The following is a 20,413-nucleotide window of genomic DNA, read 5'->3' as shown; positions in this document are numbered from 1 at the left end:
AGTGTACAGACTTTGGTCTCCTTCATTAAATTTATTCCTAAGTATTTTATTATCATCTTTGAAAGTATTATAAATGGAACTGGATTTTTTTTTTCAGACAATTTGTTGTTAGTGTATAGAAGTGTATTGGTTCTTGCATGTTGATTTTTTTTATCCTGTAACTTTACAGAATTCATTTATTAGTTTTTTGATAGAATCTTTATAATTTTCTATGTGTAATATCATGTCATCAGCAAACAGACAAATTTACTTCTTCTTTTCTAATTTGGATGCCTTTTCTTCTTTTTTTTCTTGCATGATTGCTCTAGTAGTCTGTTGAATTGGAGTTGTGAAAATGGGCAGTCTTACCTTATTCCTGATGTTACAGAAAAAGTTTTCAATCTTTCATTATTGAGTATAATGCTATGTGTGAGTTTGTCATATATGGCCTTTTTTATGTTGAGAGATGTTTCTTCTATATCAAGTTTGTTGAAAGTTTTTATCATTAACACTGGATACTGAATTCTGTATGTTTTTTCTGCCTCTGTTGACATCATTATTCGTATCTTTCATTTTGTTAATGTGATATATCAAATCAATTGATTTGTGTGTGTTGAATTTTCCTTTCATCCCAGGGATTAATCTCACTTGATATGATCTTTTGAAAATGCAGTTGAATTTGGTTTGCTAGTAGTTTGTTGAGATTTTTTTCCTGTATCCATCAAGGATGTTGGCTTGTAGTTTTCTTCTAATGTTCTTATCTGGTTTTCCTATCAAGGAAATGCTGACCTCATAAATTGCATTTGGAAGTGTTCTTTCCTCTTCATTTTTGCTAAGAGGGAATTAATATTAATTCTTCTTTTAATGTTCGGTAGAATTCACCAGTGAAATCATCTGATCTTGATCTGGTCTTTGTTAGGATTTGATCTGATTCAGTCAGCTTACTCATTAGTGGCCTGTTCAGATTTTCTATTTCTTTATGATTCAGTTTGGTACATCTTATGTTTCTGATAATTTATGTATTTTTTCTAGTTTTTCCAATTTATTTGTGTATAATGGCAGTCTCTGGTCACCCTCTTTAAACAACACAAGAGATGACTCTACACATGGACATCACCAGATGGTCAATACTAAAGTCAGATTGATTATAATCTTTGCAAACAAAGATAGAGAAGCTCTATACAGTCAGCAAAAACAAGACCGGGAGCTGACTGTGGCTCAGATCATGAACTCCTTATTGCCAAATTCAGACTTAAATTGAAGAAAGTAGGCAAACCACTGGCCATTCAGGTATGACCTAAATCAAATCCCTTATGATTATACAGTGGAAGTGACAAATAAATTCAAGGGATTAGATCTGATAGAGTGCCTGAAGAACTATGGATGGAAGTTTGTAACATTGTACAGGAGGCGGTGATCAAAACCATCCCCAAGAAAAATAGATGCAAGAAGGCAAAGTGGTTGTCTGCGGAGGCCTTACAAATATCTGAGAAAGGAAGAGAAGTGAAAGGCAAAGGAGAAAAGGAAAGATAAGCCCATCTGAATGCAGAGTTCCAGAAAATAGCACAGAGCGATAAGAAGGCCTTCCTAAGTGAATAATGCAAAGAAAGAGAGGAAAACAATAGAATGGGAAAGATTAGAGATCTCTTCAAGAAAATTACAGATACCAAGGGAACATTTCATGCAAAGATGGGTACAATAAAGGACAGAAACATGAACCTAACAGAAGCAGAAGATATTAAGAAGAGGTGACAAGATTACACAGAAGAACTGTACAAAAAAGATCTTCATGACCCAGATAACCATGATGGTGTGATCACTCACCTAGTGCCAGATATCCTGGAGTGCAAAGTCAAGTGAGCCTTAGGAAGCATCACTACAAACAAAGCTAGTGGAGGTGATGGAATTCCAGTTGAGCTATTTCAGATCCTGAAAGAAGATGTGAAAATGCTGTACTCAATATGCCAGCAAATTTTGAAAACTCAGCAGGGGCCACAGGACAGGAAAAGGTCAGTTTTCATTCTAATCCCAAAGAAAGGCAATGCCAAAGAATGTTCAAACTACTGCACAATTGCACTCATCTCACACGCTAGCAAAGTAATGCTGAAAATTCTCCAAGCTAGGCTTCAACATTATATGAACCGAGAACTTCCAGATGTTCAAGTTGGAGTTAGAAAAGGCAGGGGAACCAGAGACTGCATCATACCCCTTTTACCGTCTTTTTAAATATAGTAAACAGAATGCCGACATCCTTTGGATCATAGAAAAAGCAAGAGAATTCCAGAAAAACATCTATTTCTGCTTCATTGACTATGCTAAAGCCCTCGACTGTGTGCATCGCAACAAACTGGAAAATTCTTAAAGAGATTGGTATACCAGACCACCTTACCTGCCTCCTGTGAAACCTGTATGCAGGTCAAGAAGCAACAGTCAGAAACGGTCATGGACAAACAGACTAATTCCAAATTGGGAAAGGAGTATGTCAAGGCTATATGCTGTCACTCTGCTTATTTAACTTATATGCAGAGTATATGGTGTGAAATGCTGGGCTCGATGAAGCAAAAGCTGGAATCAGGATTGCCGGGAAAAATATCAATAACCTCAGCTATGCAGATGACACCATCCTTATGGCAGAAAGCAAAGATGAACTAAAGAACCTCTTGATGAAAGTGAAAGAGGAGAGTGAAAAAGCTGGCTTAAAACTCAACATGCAAAAATGAAGATCATGGCATCTGGTCCCATCCCTTCATGGCAATAGATGGGGAAATAATGAAAACAGTGAGAGACTTTATTTTCTTGGGCTCCAAAATCACTGCAGTTGGTGACTGGAGCCTTGAAATTAAGACACTTGTTCCCTGGAAGAAAAGCTATGACAAACCTCTGCATATTAAAAAGCAGAGACATTACTTTACCAACATAGGTTCGTCTTGTCAAAGCTATGGTTTTTCCAGTAGTCATGTATGGATTTGAGAGTTGAACGGTAAAGAAGGCTGAGAGCTGAAGAACTGATGCTTTTGAACTGTGGTGTTGGAGAAGACTCTTGAGAATCCCTTGGACTGCAAGGAGATCCAACCAGTCAATCCTAAGGAAAATCAGTCCTGAATATTCATTGAAAGGACTGATGCTGAAGCTGCAATGCTTTGGCCTTTGTATGGGAAGAAGTGACTCATTAGAGAAGACCCTTATGTTGGGAAAGATTGAAGGCAGGAGGTGAAGGAGATGACAGAGGGTGAGATGGTTGGATGGCATCACCGACTCCATGGACCTGAGTTTGAGTAAGCTCTGGGAAATGGTGAAGGACAGAGAAGCCTGGCATGCTGCAGTCCATGGGGCTGCAAAGACTCCGACACAACTAAGCGACTGAGCAACAGATGATAGTCTCTTGGAACCCTTTGTATTTCTGTGGTATCAGTTATAATGTCTCCTCTTTCATTTATAATTTTAAGTTCTCCTTTGTTTAGGCTAGTTAAAATTTTTTGTAAATTTTGTTTATCTTTTCAAAGAACCAACTCTTGATTTTGGTAATTTTTTTATTATTTTGTTTTTCACTGCTTCCTTCACTCCTGCTTTAATTTTTTTTAATTCCCTTCTGCTGAACTGGGAGTTAGTTTCTTCTTTTTCTAGTATCTTGAGGCATAGGGTAAGGTTTTTTATTTGATATGTTTATTTTTTTCTTGTTGTATGTGGTTCTGGCTGTAAACTTACCTCTTAGAGCTGCTTTTGCTGCATCTCATAAGATTTGGTGTGTTGTGTTTTTACTTCATTTTGTCAGAAGATATATTTTTATTCATTTTTAAATTTCTTTTTTGATCCGTTAGTTGTTCAGGAAAGTGTTCATTTCTATGTATTTGTGAATTTTCCACCTTTCTCCCTATTGTTGATGTAGTTTCATACCATTGTTATCAGAAAAGATACTTGATATAACTTCTGTCTTGAATTTGTTGAGACTTGCTTAGTTGCCTGACATATGATCTAACCTGGAAAGTGTTTCATGTGCACTTGAGAAGAATATGTGTTCCATTTCTATTGGGTGGAATGTTCTGTATGTGTTTATTATGGCCATTTGGGCCTCTGTGGTGACTCAGACAGTAAAGAATCTGCCTGCAGTGCTGGAGACCTGGGTTTGATCCCTGGATTGGGAAGATCCCCTGGAGTAGGGCTTGACAACCCACTCCAGTATTCCTGCCCGGAGAAGCCCTGTGAACAAAGGATCCTTGTGGGCCATAGTCCATGACTATAGTCCGCCTCAAAGAGTCGGACATAACTGAGTGACTAAGCACATGGCCATTTACTCCACAGTGTTTTTCAGCTCCACTCTCTCCTTATTTATCTGCATGGATGATCTGTCCTTTGTCAACAGTGGAGTATTAAAGTTCCCAGCTATTACTGTGTTGCTGTTTATTTCTTCTTTTAGTTCTGTGATGATATGCTTTATATATTTAGGTACTCTGATGCTGGGTACTATATATTTATAGTTGTTATATCTTTTTGATGGATTGATTCCTTTATGATAATATGATGAACTTTTTTTGTCTCTTTAGACCATTTTTAATTTCAAGTCTTAATTGTCTAGGTATAGCTATTTCTGCTTTCTTTTGGTTACCATTTTCTTGAGGGATCTTTTTCCATTCCTCATTCTCAATCTACTTGTGTCCTTCAAGATAAACTAAGTCTTTTTTAGACAGCATATTGTGGATCTCATCTGTTTTAACATTTTTTTTAGAAATTTTCCTCCACCATTCTGTCTTTTGATTGGATAATTAACCTATTTATGTTTAAGGTAATTATTGATATGTAAGGACTTTATGTTGCCATTTTGATAATTGTTTTCTAGCTGTTTTGTAAATCATTTGTTCCTATCTTGCTGTCTTTGTGGTTGGTGATTTTTTGTAGTGTTATACTTTGAATCTTTTATCATAATCTTTTGTGTATTTACTATAGATTTTTCCTTTGTGGTAACCATAAGGCTTACATAAATATAACATTCTATTTTAAACTGATAAGAACTTGAGAAACATACAGAAACTTTACACTTCCACATAGTTCCCACATAGTTTTAGATTACTGATGTTACAGTTTCCATATTTTTATATTACTTAACCACTATCAAGGTATTGTAGCTATGGTTATTTTTAATACTTTGAAAAAAAACTTTTAAACTAGAGTTGTAAATGAATTAAATACCACCATTAAAATGTCAAAGAATCTGTGTTTCATAATATATTTGTCATTACTAGTGAGTTTTATACATTGACATGTTTTTAGGATATTATTAATATACTTTTGTTTAATAAACATTCTTTACAACTCAAAGAATGTTGTTTTATCATTTCTTGTTCTAGTGGCAGTAAAATCCCTCAGCTTTTGTGTTTGGGCATGTCTTTATCCTTCGTTTCTGAAGGAGAGCTTTCTGGGTATAATATTCTTGGTTGACAAGTGTTTTTCTCCCTCAGTATTGTGAATATGTCATTCCACTTTTTCCGAGCCTGCAAAGTTTCCATTGAGAAATCTGTTCTCTGTCTTGTGGGGGCTCCCTTGTATGTTAAGAGTTGCTTTTTTCTTGCTGCTTTCAGAATTCTCCATTTATTTTTGACTTCTGACAGTTTAATTATAAATTCTTGATGTAGCCCTTTTTGCATTTAACCTTTATGAGATTTGGATGTTCATTTCTCTCCCCAAGCTTGGGAAGTTTTCAGCCATCTAACCCAAGTCTTAGCCTTTACTAACCAGCTGACTTGTGGCAAGTTGCTTAACATAACTGGAACTGTTTCCTCAACTCACTAAACTCAGTTTAGTTTTGAAAATTAGAGATAAAATATGACAGTACTTTGAAAATTATTAAGCAGTCTACTTACCTGAAACCACTTGGCAATGATCAGTCAGCATTCTGAAGTGGAATTTACAATAATGTTGTTAAAAGAGCGTTTTTCTTAAATTGATGTCGTGGAAATAAAAACCATGCTAGAGTACGGTTAACATGTTCATTGAGAATAGTCAGTTGATGTAGCAATGGGAATATCCCTAGTAAAGCTCATTAATGAATATACAATGCTAAAAGAATCAGGGACCTAATTTACTTATTTTGTATATTTGTATTTTAATGTGTGGGCTTATTATTTAGAAAGGTTTCCTTTCACTTTTATGAATGTCTTAATATTGCTATCTGAAGAAAGATGTGATTATTATTTGCCAGATAAGTTTATTTGATATAAGAATTTAAATCATATTTGGCCAGTCAAGAACCATAATTGTCTAGTATATTTTACTTAATAGTTTACTTAATGTATTTAATTTATATAATGACAACTTATTTTGTCCCCCTGTATCTTGGCTAAGTTTCAGTTTCTAAAAACCTACGTGCAACTCCTTACTAAACTCCTTGAATAAATTATGAAGTAAATGACCATTGTACTTCATAGCTTCCAACACATATAGTCCTTACCAAGTAGTGGAAATTGTGATGTGACTTTAAACAGTATGTTCTTATGTTTTGGTTTTCATCAAAGACATTTTTCTAGTGGTTGGAATATTTTCATATTAATCAGTACAGTCTGCATGCTTCCTCTTTCTTCTGTTTTCTGTCATTTATGGTACAGCTAGGACATTGCCGCTCATTAGGATAAGAAATTCATAAAAATTGCCAACAGCAGATTTATTAAGTTAATATAATGATTCTCAACTAGCTGTATATTGGAACCACCTGGGAATTATTTAAACATACCCATGCCTGCATCTTAGGTCCCACTCCTATGTAGAATCATAGGGAACAGGCATCATATTTTATTAAGCCCCCAATGAGTATAATGTGCACTTAGGACTGAGAACCACTGGTTTAAATAACTTAACGTACATGAAGAGCGAGACCAGTTGTGATTTAGTTAAATCTTGTTTTAAAAATCAACAGAGAATTGGTGTTTTAATGATGAAAATTATGTAACTAAAAGTTAAATATATGGTAAGTATTACTCTTATCAGCCTTTTATTTTGTTGTATAATAAAAAGTTCGTATTCTGAAAAGCAAAGTGTAGTTATCATATCTGAACTTAAAGAAAGGAGACCCTTAAGTAACAGAGCTTTTGCGTTCTTGAGAATTCATGGAATAGAAAAAGATAAGCCTACCTATGAACTGTAGACCCAAGAGTTCTGTTAAGGGTTAGTCACATGTTCATGAGGTGGCAGAAGGAAAATAACATAGCAGCATGGTTCAGTGCACAGGCTTGGAGTTTGGTGGATCTGAGCTTGAGTCTTGCCTTTGTTCTTTACTATCTTTATGACCTTGGACACATTACTCAACTTGTCTGAAGTGGGGGTAAAACAGTAATACCTACTCATGGAATTAAATGAGATCATGCATTTATATCATTTAATATATTTACTGGCACATAGAAGTGCTCCATAAATGATAACAGGGTTGCTTATTACTAGACACAGTCTAGACTTTGGTTTGCCGCATACTGGCTGGGCAAACTACTTAACCTCTCTGAACCTCAGTTAACGTAAAGTGGAGTTAATATCTACCTCATAGTACTGCTGTGAATATAAGAAGTAACTGATTGTAGATTAGAATGAGTTTTGAAATCAAGTTTTCCTTCTTGTCACCTGCTTATTTTGATACTAGTCTTTTTAAAAAAATGTTTGTTTGTAAACTTTAGCACTTGAGTTGAATGTCTAATCATCTTCAGAGGTCTTCTTGAAAGGGCATTCTAAGAATACCTTTATTTAAATCTTCCATAATACTTACTTTCCATTTCCTTTTTTTTTTCCCATTAATCTTTCAGCTCTTAGATGACAATAAATTGTGAAGTCAGAGGCTTGTAACTTTAACCTCTTAGCATAATTCTTCCAAGTGGTGAACAAGATCCTAATCAATAAGTCAAGAACTGTTTAAACCTACTATGTATCTAGTGCCATGTAACATCAGAGGGTCCGTATGCTGTGACCCCTGCCCTTTAATCTAGTTGAGCTCATTTCCTCAAGTAGCTTGGCCTCAGTGGTTGCTTTTGCTTTTTCCTCTCTTCTTTTTTGATCCTTAATCTCTGATTACTTTATAGAATCTCTTAAAGAACCTTCTGGTTCTACTGATATCTTTTATTTACCAAGCCTGTTGATATTTCATTCTCTGACATTAAAAAAAACCTCATTTAAAAATGTTTAAATATTCAGCTACCTTTAGACTTTTCCTTTGTCCCCTTCATACCTGAAATTTAGTTCAGTTTCTTCTAAAAGTTTTATTAAATAACTTCTTAAAAAATAGCATGATCTTTTTAGCTCTGTAGGCATCTCTGATTTTTCTTTTCTTCCTTGTTCATCATAGTATTTTTTTGTGAAAAACCAGTATGAGAGACATTTTATTTTGCAAGATCTGATTCACATTCAGCAAATGATTCAGCAGATTACTTAAGCTGTATTTTGATTTATCTGCTTGTCAAATAAAGGTAATACTTGGCCACCTACTTACAAGAAAGGGATGTTGCGAAGATTAGACTTAGAATGTTCTGAATTCATTTACTCAAATGCTATTAAACTATCTCATTTTTATTTTCACACTATATACATACTGCTTTTTTAAGTCTATTATTTTTATAATAGTGAAATAATGATTTTTACTTTTCTCTTGTCCCTCACTACTAAGATATCAAATGGTTCTTTAGTCTCCATGAACTGTAGCCTGCCAGGCTCCTCTGTCCATGGAATTCTCCAAGCCAGAATACTGGAGTGGGTAGCTGTTCCCTTCTCCAGGAGATCTTCCCAACCCAGGGACTAAACCCAGGTCTCCGCAATTGCAGGCGAATTCTTTACCCACTGAGCCACCAGAGAAGCCCAAAGATATCAAATGGTTCTTTAGTATACAAATGGTTTTCTTTATTATTAGCTTCCATAAATTGATGTTTCTGTTTAAAAGGCAGTCTTATCAGGGGCCTAGAAACTGAATTCTGGAACCAGGTTAGTTGGGTTTGAGTCATGGCTTGTCATTTACTGAGTAATCTTGGGCAAGTAACTTCTCTGTGCCTCAGTTTACTGATCTATAAAATGTAGTTAATATTAATATCTTATAGACTTCTGAGGAATAAATAAGTCACATAGTTCTTAGGGCATTGCCTGGCAGTCAAGGAAGATATTAGCTATCACTATAATAGACAAAATAATAAGATGTGCTTAAATTTTTAACATTTAAATCCTAGAATTTTTGGTAGTATTTTGGCTCTTTCTGAAACATGACAGCCCATCCTCTAGCAAACTGAACTCCATTTTAAATGCAAATTGGACAGTTAGGTATTCCTGTGACTCCTCCTGCCCCTCAAATGATTTTCCTACACTGCAGCCTGATGGGTTTTTTTTTTTTTAATAATTTTTATTATAAAAATATTATGCTTATTGTAGAAATTGACATAATACTGCACAGCAGAAGATGACCCTGTCCCTTCCCCATTTCTACTTCCTAGGAGGAGTAGTACTTCTCCATATTTTTATTTGATCATATCTTTTATAACTTAAGGTTATATAACCGTCTTCACAAGTTTTCTATTAGCCTTAGGATAAAGTCCAAACTTCCTTACATAGTAGTCTGTGAAGTCTTCCTAGCCCTGCTCACTTTCTCAGAGTCTCTTGTTAATTCCTATTAGATCTCAGGTAAAAAGTCACTTCCTCAGGGAATTCCTTTCCTGACCTCCTAACTGACCTCTTGGCATAATGTCCCCCCAGCCCCTTGTACTATCCCTACTGTGGTCATTCTCCACTGAGGCAGTGCTGCTCTCTGGGGGGACAGGCTAGGAACTAAGGGGCTCCATCACTTAGCAGGTGGAGCTGAGGAGTGCTTATGTACATCTTTAAGAATTGTCTAGAGCCTTGAATGACTTTTGAATGTTCCATCAGGGAGTCACATAGGTGAAAAAATCTGTTAGAGCTGTCAGAGCCTAAAGCCTAACTTAGCTTCACATTTGCACATGGAATTTTTTGCAGGATTTTAATTAAATGTTGAGTTTTCCAGGAATAAAACTACTGGATTATTTGAAGGAAGATTACACCAAGAATCGGGACTCTACCAAAGAATTGGTCACCATTTTGGGAAATCATGTCACTGATGGCAACATTTATCACATTCATAGTGCTTCTCCATATTAGGTAGAAACATCTGACTGCTCAGTAAATATTTGTTTGAATTTAATTGAAATTAGAAGAGAAAAATGTGGGAGAAAAGCACTTATTTCTTCCTAGCAGAATGTATTTTCTTTCCTCTCTTTTCCTGTTGTACTTCATTCATATACTTCATTCATAGACAATACATCTGACTCTGTCTCTGAATGAGAACTTAGGCCAAGAACAGTATTTTACTTACTTTGAATCTCTAATGCTCACTGAGTACATGGTAGTTGCTCAGATTAACTGAATTAATGGACAAGAGTAGTATTTTAGTAATTAACAACAATAATATTTATTCAGCAAATACTTAATAAATTACTATAGTGATTCAAAAAGGGAAAAAAAGATAGTCACTGCTCTCAAGGAACACATGATGTGTTGCTAAGACTGACCTGGAAATAATTCTAATATGGCTGTTTGTGAAATGGAAATAGCCACAAACTATAGATCTGTGATGAAAAAAAAAAAGTACTGAAGTCTTGTGGAGAGGCCCTACAATAATGTTACAGAAAAGAAATAGTATCCAGTATCAATCATTGCCAAGGAAGACTCTCAGTAAATACTTGTAAACTGAGTAAATGAGCATATCTCTGATGAGTGAGATGGAGTTTGCCAAATGGTCAGATGTAAAGCGGGCAGTCCAGGGCTTCCCTGGTAGCTCAGTGGTAAAAACAAAAATCGGCTGGCCAATGCAGGAAGCACAGGTTTGATCCCTGGTCCGGGAAGATCCCACATGCCCTGGGGCAGCAAAGCCGGTGCGCCTTGACTCGCGCCTGCGCTCTAGAGCCCAGAAACCGCAACTGCTGAGCCCAGCAAAGTGCTGAAGAGCCTGTCCTCCCCAGCGAGAGAAGCCACCACAATGAGGAGCCCACGGCCTGCGACGAGAGAGTAGCCCCTGCTCCCCACAACTAGAGACAAGCCCATGGAGCCACGCAGACCCAGCATAGCCAAAAATAAATAAATAAAATTATTAAAAATAGGGCATTCCAGAGAGGCAATCTCTGTTCAGAGACTTAGAGGTATGAGAGGCGCAGTTGGTATTGCTGGAGCATAAAAGTTGGATGTTGAATTGTAAGAGAGAAAGCTGTCCTTGGAGGTGATTGGACAGATCATGAAGGGCCTCTTCCATGCAAAAGAAGTTAGATTTTATGTTGCAGGCAGCAGAAAATCATTGGTGTAACAAACAAAACTACTAAATTTCAAACCATACTGTATGCCAGGCAAGTACCTATAATCCTATTACAGAGTCAGTATATTCTCATTTTATAGTTGGGAAACTGAGGCTCACAGAGATTAATTTATCCTACCCAGGTTTTCACAGCTACTCAGTGAAAGAATTAGGGTTTAAATTTAGGTTGGTTGAGTCCAGACCTCCTGTCTGCTTTTTAAACTAGATTTTACAACCCCTATAGCAGGGGGAAAATATATATATTTTTTTTACTTTTCAACTAGTCTGACTTCTTTACCTCCCATCAACTCTAGTAAATTCAAGTTTTTAATGTAAGTTCAAGTTCTTAACAGTTTAGGACTGAAGTAAGTTTTAGTCTTCTGAAGACTACAGTTATCTTACAGTTACTTACTTCTTGCAAACTTTTTATTCTGGTACCATCTTCTATGTAGATAATTCAAATAACTGTCTTGGTTTTTATTGAAATGCCATTTGTGGGGGAGGGGGGGACTCACCATTGACTGTCATGGACCAATCAGCATGATTTGTGTTCTATTAAAAGAGAAAAGTTTGAAGTACTAATTCCATTTATGAAACATTTCTGAGTCTTCAATATGTAAAAAGAATAGTAATTATTTTAAGAAAATTTAATATTAATCTTGATGTTCTATTTAATTTATATAGATGTAGTTCACTGCTCAAGTAAATTATTTCTACATCATAATCCTGGTGTGCACATTTAGCTTGAAATACTTCAGATGTTATCAAAATAACCCTGAGATATCTCTGGTTACCTTAAGGTATGATTCTCCTAATTTTAATGACTGTTACTGTACTAAGTCCTGGAGATAGAGATGGCAGTGGTTGCACAACAGTGAGAATGTACATAATGCCACTAAACTGTACACTTTAAATGGTTAAAATGCTGAATTTTGTATTATGTATATTTTGTTATTGTTGCTGTTGAGTCACTCAGTCGTGTCTCTCTGCCACCCCATGGACTGCAGCATGCCATGATTCCCTGCCCTTCACTATCTCCCAGGGTTTGCTCAAACTCATGTCCATTGAGTTGATGATGCCATCCAACCATCTCATTCTGTCACCCTCTTCTCCTCTTGCCCTCAATCTTTCCCAGCATCAGGGTCTTCTCCAGTGAGTCAGCTCTTAGCATCAGGTGGCCAAAGTATTGGCGATTCAGCTTCAGCATCAGTCCTTCCACTGAATATTCAGGACTGATTTCCTTTAGGATTGACTGGTTGGATCTCCTTGCAGTCCAGGGGACTCTCAAGAATCTTCTCCTGTACCACAGTTCAAAAGCATCAGTTCTTCAGTGCTCAGCCTTCTTTATGGCTCACCTCTCACATCTGTATATGACTACCAAAAAAACCACGTGTGCTGAGTTGTTTCAGTCATGTCTGACTCTTTGCGACCCTGTGGACTGTAGCCAGCCAGGCTCCTCTGTCCTTGGGATTTGCCAGACAGAAATATTGGAGTGGGTTGCTATTCCCTTCTCTAGAGGATCTTCCCGACCCAGTGATCGAACCCATGTCTCTTAATGTCTCCTGCACTGACAAGTGGATTCTTTACCACTAACAACACATGGGAAGCCATAGCTTTCACTCTATGGACCTTTGTCGGCAGAGGGATGTCTCTGCTTTTTAATATGCTGTCTAGGTTGGTCATAGCTTTTCTTCCAAAGAGCAAGAGTCTTAATTTCATGGCTGCAGTCACCATCTGCAGCCCAAGAAAATAGTCTGTTTCCATTTTTTCCCCATCTGCTTGCCATGAGTGATGGGACAGGATGCCATAATCTTTGTTTTTGAATGATGAGTTTTAAGCCAGATTTTTCACTCTCCTCTTTCACCTTTCATCAAGAGACTCTTTAGTTTCTCTTCACTTTCTGCCATAATGGTGGTGTTGTCTACATATCAGGTTATTGATATTTTTCCTGGCAGTCTTGATTCCAGCTTGTGCTTCATTCAGCCTGGCATTTCTCATGATGTACTCTGCATATAAGTTAAATAAGCAGAGTGACAGCATATAGCCTTGATGTACTCCTTTCCCAATTTTGAACCAGTCCATTGTTGCATGTCCAGTTCTAATTATTGCTTCTTGACTTGCATACAGGCTTCACAGGAGGCAGGTAAGGTGGTCTGATATTTCTGTCTCTTTAAGAATTTCCCACCGTTTGTTGTGATCCATACAGTCAAAGGCTTTAGTGTAGTTAATGAAGAAGAAGTCAGTGTTTTTCTGGAATTCCTTTGCTTTTTCCATGATCCAGTGGATGTTGGCAATTTGATCTCTGGTTCTTCTGTCTTTTCTAAATCCAGGTTGTACATCTGGAAGTTTTCAGTTCACATAATGTTGAAACCTAGCTTGAAGGATTTTAAACTTTACCTTGTTAGCATCTAACTTGAACGCAATTGTGCAGGAGTTTGGACATTCTTTGGCATGGCTTTTCTTTGAAAACTGAACTTTTCCAGTCCTATGGCCACTACTGAGTTTTCAAATTTGCTGACATATTGAGTGCAGCACTTTAACAGCATCATATTTTAGGATTTGAAATAGTTCAGCTGGAATTCTACGACCTCCATTAGCTTTGTTCTTAGCAATGCTTTCTAAGGTGCACTTGACTTCAACACTCCAGAATGTCTGGCTCTAAGTGAGTGACCATACCACATGGTTATCCATATAACCATGGATATGGTTCTTTGTGTATTTTTATATAGTTGTTTTGTGTTCTTGCCCACCTTTTCTTAATCTCTTCTGCTTCTGTTAGGTTCTTCTGTTAGGTTCTTCTGTTTCTGTCCTTTATTGTGTCCATCTTTGCATGAAATGTTCCCTTGGTATCTCCCAAGTTTCTTGAAAAGATGTCTGTCTTCCCCATTCTGTTGTTTTCCTCTATTTCTTTGCATTGTTTACTTAAGAAGGCTTTCTTATCTCCCCTTGCCATTCTCTGGAACTCTACATTCAGTTGGGTATACCTTTCCCTTTCTCCTTTGCTTTTCTCTTTTCTTCTTTTTTCAACCATTTGTAAGGCTTCCTCAGACAACCACTTTGCCTTCTTGCATTTCTCTTTCTTTGGGATGGTTTTGATCACCACCTCCTGTACAGTGTTAGGAACCTGCATGCATAGTTCTTCAGACACTGTCTACCAGATCTCATCCCTTGAATCTATTCATCACCTCCACTGTATTTTCATAAGGGATATGTTTAGGTCATACCTGAATGGCCTCATGGTTTTCCCTACTTTCTTCACTTTAAGCCTGAATTTTGCAATAAGGAGTTCATGATCCGAGCCACAGTCAGCTCCTGGTCTTGGTTTTTGCTGACTGTTTGGAGTTTCTCCATCTTCAGCTGCAAAGAATATAATTAATCTGGTTTCAGTATTGACCATCTGGTGATGTCCACGTGTAGTGTTGTCTCTTGTGTTGTTGGAAGAGGGTGTTTGCAATGACCAGTGTGTCCTCTTGGCAAAACTCTGTTAGCCTTTGCTTTGCTTCATATTGTACTCCAAGGCCAAACTTGCCTGTCTCCAGGTATCTCTTGACTTCCTACTTTTGCACTCCAATCCCCTATAATGAAAAGGACCTCTTTTTTTGGTGTTAGTTCTGGAAGGTCTTGTAGGTCTTCATAGAACCATTCAACTTCATCTTCTTTAGCATTAGTGGTTGGGGCATGGACTTGGATTACTGTGATACTGAATGATTTGCCTTGGAAACAAACAGAGATCATCTGTCATTTTTGAGACTGCATCCAAGTCCTGCATTTCAGACTGTTTTGTTGACCATGAGGGCTACCCCATTTCTTCTAAGGGATTCTTGCCCACAGTAGTAGACATAATGGTCATCTGAATTAAATTCACCCATTCCAGTCCATTTTAGTTCACTGATTTTGTAAAATGTTAATGTTCACTCTTGCCATCTCCTGCTTGACCACATCCAATTTACCTTGATTCATGGACCCAACATTCCAGGTTCCTATGCAATACGATTCTTTACAGCATCAGACTTTCATCAGACTTTATAGCATCAGACTTTACTTTCACCACCAGACACATGTACAACTGAGCATTGTTTCCACTTTGGCCCAGCCTCTTCATTCTTTCTGAAGCTATTTCTCCACTCTTCCCCAGTAGCATATTGGACACCTACCGGCCTGGGGGACCCATCTGGTACCATATCTTTTTTGCCTTTTCATACTGTTCATGGAGTTCTTAAAGGCAAGAATCCTGGAGCAGTTTGCCATTCCCTTCTCCAGTGGACCATGTTTTGTCAGAACTCTCCACCAATGTGCATCTATTAAAAAATGAAAACTTAAATCTGTATGTAGTGGCCTGGCATGATGGCCATTCAATATTATGTGTTTAAAAGTTGTAGAGTTATTTAATAATAGAGTGTAGTATGTGGCATGATTCTAAAATACAAACCAGAACTATATATATATGTTTGAGAATAGAGAAAGGTGTAGATGGATTCGTATCAAACTGGTAAAACTGATTCTGTTAGGGTGATAAGTTTAGTGATGGACTTAAATTAACTTTTTGTACAACCATGTTGTTTGATATGTTGTAACATTGTTTTTGTAATTTTTTTTTTGAAACTTCTGAAGTAAAAAGGCCAGGAGGGAAGGGGGAGTTGTCTTTAATGATAGAAATTATAATAGGGATCACAGTGTGAGTTGCTGACTGAGAATGGTACAAGAGAAACCTTGGTGCTAGTAGTGATCTTTATCTTGATGCAGATGTTGGTTACTGTGAATATAGGTGTATTCACTTTATAAATAGCCATCTAGTTTGTATGCTTATGATTTGTACAGGATATTGTGCATATCAATTAAACAATCAATTTATCAAATAAATTTCTTAAAATTATGGCACAGAAATATAATGGAATACTTTGTTTTTAAAAATACTTTAAATAGTTAGATACATGGAATTGGCCCAGAAACAACAGTCTCATCATTATAAAATACATAAACACACAGAATGGAGACTCCAATAAAAACATGACAATATTATTAATAGATATTATGTCCAGATACCCCTTTTTTTGTTTGGGGGTTGGGGGCTGGGTTATTGAAGTTGGTAGAATTTGGTAAAGAAAACCGGAGTACAGGATATTAAGCAGAAAATAAGAGTGAAGGAGAGAGGGAACAATTTTTTTTACAAATATAAGAAAGAAAAACAATACTAACTAGAGAGATACTGTAAGGTCAGGTAATTTTTTTTAACCCCAGCTAGGAAGAGACTCCTACTAGGAAGGGACTAATTTCAGATTTCAAGTATAATAGTAGATAGTTATGAAAAAGCCTCTCCTTCAGCAAATTCATGCTGAATTACAAATAATTCATGCTGGATACTTAAGTTTTGTTTCTGTTTAAGCACTTAAAGAAACTGTCATTGATAGGATAGTTTCCATTGATTATAGTAGATGCCGCTCATAGTTTAAGAAACCTGTACTCTTCTCCCAGTTTTAACTAATTAACTATTGTAATTTCCTCTGATCTTTTTGCTCTACAGTTACCACTCCGGGGGGGCAAATATCTCCTCCAGCCAGAGTGATAATAAAATAAGAAAATGTATGTGAAAACACATTAATAAAATTAAACACTACCCAGTTGTAAATGACATTCTTTTTCTTGTTTTTTCTTCAGCCCAAAGTCATTAGTTGTGAATGTGGTTACTTCAGGTGGAGTTTAACTTAAAGAGTTCAAAAGTTGAAGTTTATGAAAGAATGCCTTTTTTTCAGTCGTTTTGCAAACATAAATGCAACATGTAGTGTTTATTCAAGTGTGAGTTGTGATGCAATCCATCTTTAATATTTTAGACTAAATATTAGTATTTAGTACTTTATATATGAAATTTAAATATAAACATTTGTTATTTCTTCTAAGTATTGTTGAGCCGTCAGGGGAATTATCAGGCTTTTTTCCCTATTAACAGTCATTCTTAATTATTAACCATGTTAATTTAAAATGATTAAAATCCCAAATCAGATCTCCAGGTGTCTCGCAGGGGTTTTGCTTTTTTTAGATTAGCCCTTAAATCAGTAATAATCTGGGTGGAACTAGAGTTGGGTTAGGTTGGAGAAATCTGCGTGGCACTAGGACCCAGGGGGCTCCCGTGAGCGGATCTAGGGGCCAGATTGCAAATTCGCGGTGACTCAGTCTGGTCGGCTCCTTGCGCTCAGCGGCCGCGGCGGCAGCAGCAGACGTTGGCGGCCGAGCTGCTAGGATCAGTTCCCCGGGTTTCACCGTCCGAGACTTCCTTCGGGGCGCCCCAGGCAGGTCCGAGGCGTCCGGGGAGCTCAAGGGTCGCTGTGGCGGGGAGGAGGGGGGTGCTCGGCGCGGGAAGCCCTCGGGCCTGTGCACGGGGAGTAACATTTGCTCCGTCTCTTCCTGTGTCTGGCTTTATTTGCAGCAAACCAAGATGGAGTATGAGTGGAAACCTGACGAGCAAGGACTTCAGCAAATCCTGCAGCTGCTGAAGGAGTCCCAGTCCCCCGACACCACCATCCAGAGAACCGTGCAACAAGTATCCTTTGCGAGGCCTCGCCGCCGCCCGCGCCGCTCTGCCCGCGCCGGGCCCGCTCTCGGCAGCCGGGAGACTCCCGCCGCCCCTCCCCCTCCCCGCTCCCGGATCCCTCCGCCCTCCGCGCGCCCGCCCGCGAGCAAGGCCCGCCCGCCGCCGCCGCCCCTGCCCGGCGCCTCGCGCACGCGGCCCTCGTGCCCCGAGTCCGGGCCGCCGCCTGGTCCGGCGGCTTCCGGCCACGAGAGGCCGGGGGCGTCCGGCCGCGGCCCGCGATCGCGACTTGTGCGCCGGTCGGGCGCCACGTCCTAGCTCGCGGCGGGCCGCTCGAGAGGGCGGAGCGGCTGGGTGCCGGCGCGGACCCCCGGCGAGCCGACCCACACAATGAGCCGGGCGCGGAGAGGGCGGCGGGCGAAGCGAGGGGCCGGGCGGCCGCGCTGCGTGCGCGGCCGCGCTAGCCGGCCTGAGTGGGGTGGAGCCAGCGCGGGGCTTGAACTCCCCGGGTGTGGGGCCTGGGGTTTCTTCCAGGCCCTGGTCCTGAAGAGCCGGAGACCTAGGAATGAGGGCTCCCAGGACTCACCTCGGGGCTGCTCAGGCTAACACCTGTTGCGAGCTCCCTGCTTCCCAAGTGAGAAATCTTTGGCTCGAGACGGTCTGCTCAGTTACCCAAGTGTTGACCGAGTTTGCTGGTGTAGCGGTCCTGTTGCTACGGCTTTACAGGCAGAAAGGCTTAACCGAAGAACCAGAGCCTCTGCTGTGATGTGCTCTCTGCAGTGCCCTAAACTGCGGTCAAATGGAGAGCTCTTCCTGCGTCTAATAAAGGAAACAAATTGACCCGATCATAAAGTAACTTTTAAGATGAAGTTAATTGTTTAAAAACATCAGCCTATGTGCAAAAAATGCCTCTTAATTTTTATTGTTAATAAACAGGGGAGATTGGTTAGTGTGGAATTTGGTAAGCTCTTTTGGTGTAGTTTGGACTTAAATTTAAAATACTATAAACTTGGGGTTAAATCGAATTACTTGAGAAGCTCTGGTAAATAAAATTTCTCAAAGTGCTGCATTGCTGTAACTTAAAACCTCGAATAGGCAAGTAAGTATCTAGCCTTTTGGTTAATTAATACTGCTTATTTTAAAACGGAGGTGTTAATGATTTAGGTCTGCTTGGTTTGGTGGTTTTTTTTTTTTTTTTTCCTTAAGCCATTTTGCTAGGTACTGCTAGTACTTAGGGAATAGTTGGTTTGGGGTGATTAGAGCTTGTATTTGAAATATTGCTGTTACTCAGTTTTAATTTGTGTTGTCATAGCTTTTGAAATTATAGAATTTGATTTTTGATGAATTATAGGTGTGTGTTTGATAGCCAAGTCCCAAACCACATTGTAATTTGTTCTGTAGCATTGTATATCATAATTTCTTGTTTTAGTGCGTTATTTATTAAGTACTCTTTGTATGTTCAGTACTGTGCGTGGGCTAAGAATCGAATTTACAGTTCATTCTGTATGCCTGGAGCATAGTATGCTGTCTGAATAAGGAACAATTTAAATTTCAGTAGATAAAGGTTAATAGTATTTTAAAAATACACACTGCTCTATATTTTCAAAGTGCCTAATGATGACCTTGTTCTTTGTTTCCTTAGGAAAGAATGTAATTACTGTTTTTGCATAGACTTGAGCACTTTAGAAAGACCGTTATAATATTATGGATAGATAGCTCAAGTTCTAAGGAAGTAAACCTTATTAGGAAGTATTTATGAAAAATTATTAGTGTATCAGCATACTGTTAATCTTGGCTGTTCACTAGAAAAATAAGTCACTAGGGTTTTTTGGTCAAAGAAAGTACACCTTCTAGAGAAATGTATTTTGATAGTTAATCTATGTTCCAGCCCCTGAACACAGAATATTCTAGTGTATGATAAATAGCTGATATGGTGTGCCTGGACTTTGTATAGTGGATTTAATTTAAAGATTTAGGTCTACTGAGAAAATTCTAATAAAACCCAATTAGAGGTGTTATTAAAAAGTGTATTAGGGTTTAAAAGGGCATGAAGAAAGACATAGTAGAGCATTATGTCATTGTTGCCTGCCGGCAGGATGAAAACCTGCAGGTGTGTGTCACTGGTAATGGTAGATCTTGTGGGGGTGGGGGAGTCGGGGGGAGGGGATAATTGTAGAACTATTGCAGTGCAGTAATTTCATAATAGTGACCTTATATAATAAGACTTGATATGTAGACTTGTACATAAATAGCATTTTATCTAAATTTCTTGAATTCTGAAGAAAAAATAGTCTAATAACGGTGTTTAAGGTAAAAGGCGATTTTTATAAAGTTAATTTCCGTAAGTGATCTCTGAAAGACTTGTTTTTGTTCATTTGGAATGCTTTTCATTTTTGTCATTATTTTATACTTTAATACCTTTCTGATTAGGATTTTTTTTTTGTTTAAATTCAAATAAGTCAAACAGATTGTTGTGAAATTTTTTCATACAATGTACACCTGTACTGAAGGTGGAAGTTGACTTATTTGTATTGAAAATAATTGATGTAAAATAGTTTAATATTTTAGCTATATACGAGGTTTAACACAGCCATTGGTGTGTT

General features: G+C 38.1%; 1 protein-coding gene across 3 annotated transcripts in view; it reads left to right on the top strand.

Moving 5' to 3' along the window:
* The window catches only part of TNPO1 (transportin 1), an 89,139-nt gene that overhangs the window by 20,791 nt on the left and 47,935 nt on the right, over positions 1-20,413 (top strand). Inside the window, exons 1-2 of one of the 3 annotated variants that reach the window (XM_061129568.1) lie at positions 17,419-17,575; positions 17,709-17,822. In XM_061129568.1, coding sequence (XP_060985551.1) covers positions 17,718-17,822 — 105 coding nt within the window. In that variant the 5' untranslated portion in view covers positions 17,419-17,575; positions 17,709-17,717. Of the gene's footprint in view, positions 1-17,418; positions 17,576-17,708; positions 17,823-20,413 lie in introns of those variants that run through there. The other 2 variants (XM_061129569.1, XM_061129567.1) reach the window with 2 other exon arrangements.

This window comes from Dama dama, chromosome 25, assembly GCF_033118175.1.
Source record: "Dama dama isolate Ldn47 chromosome 25, ASM3311817v1, whole genome shotgun sequence".
Taxonomy (NCBI): Eukaryota; Metazoa; Chordata; class Mammalia; order Artiodactyla; family Cervidae; genus Dama; species Dama dama.
Note: the sequence above shows the minus strand (reverse complement) of the source record. Positions and strands in the feature narration are given on the sequence as shown.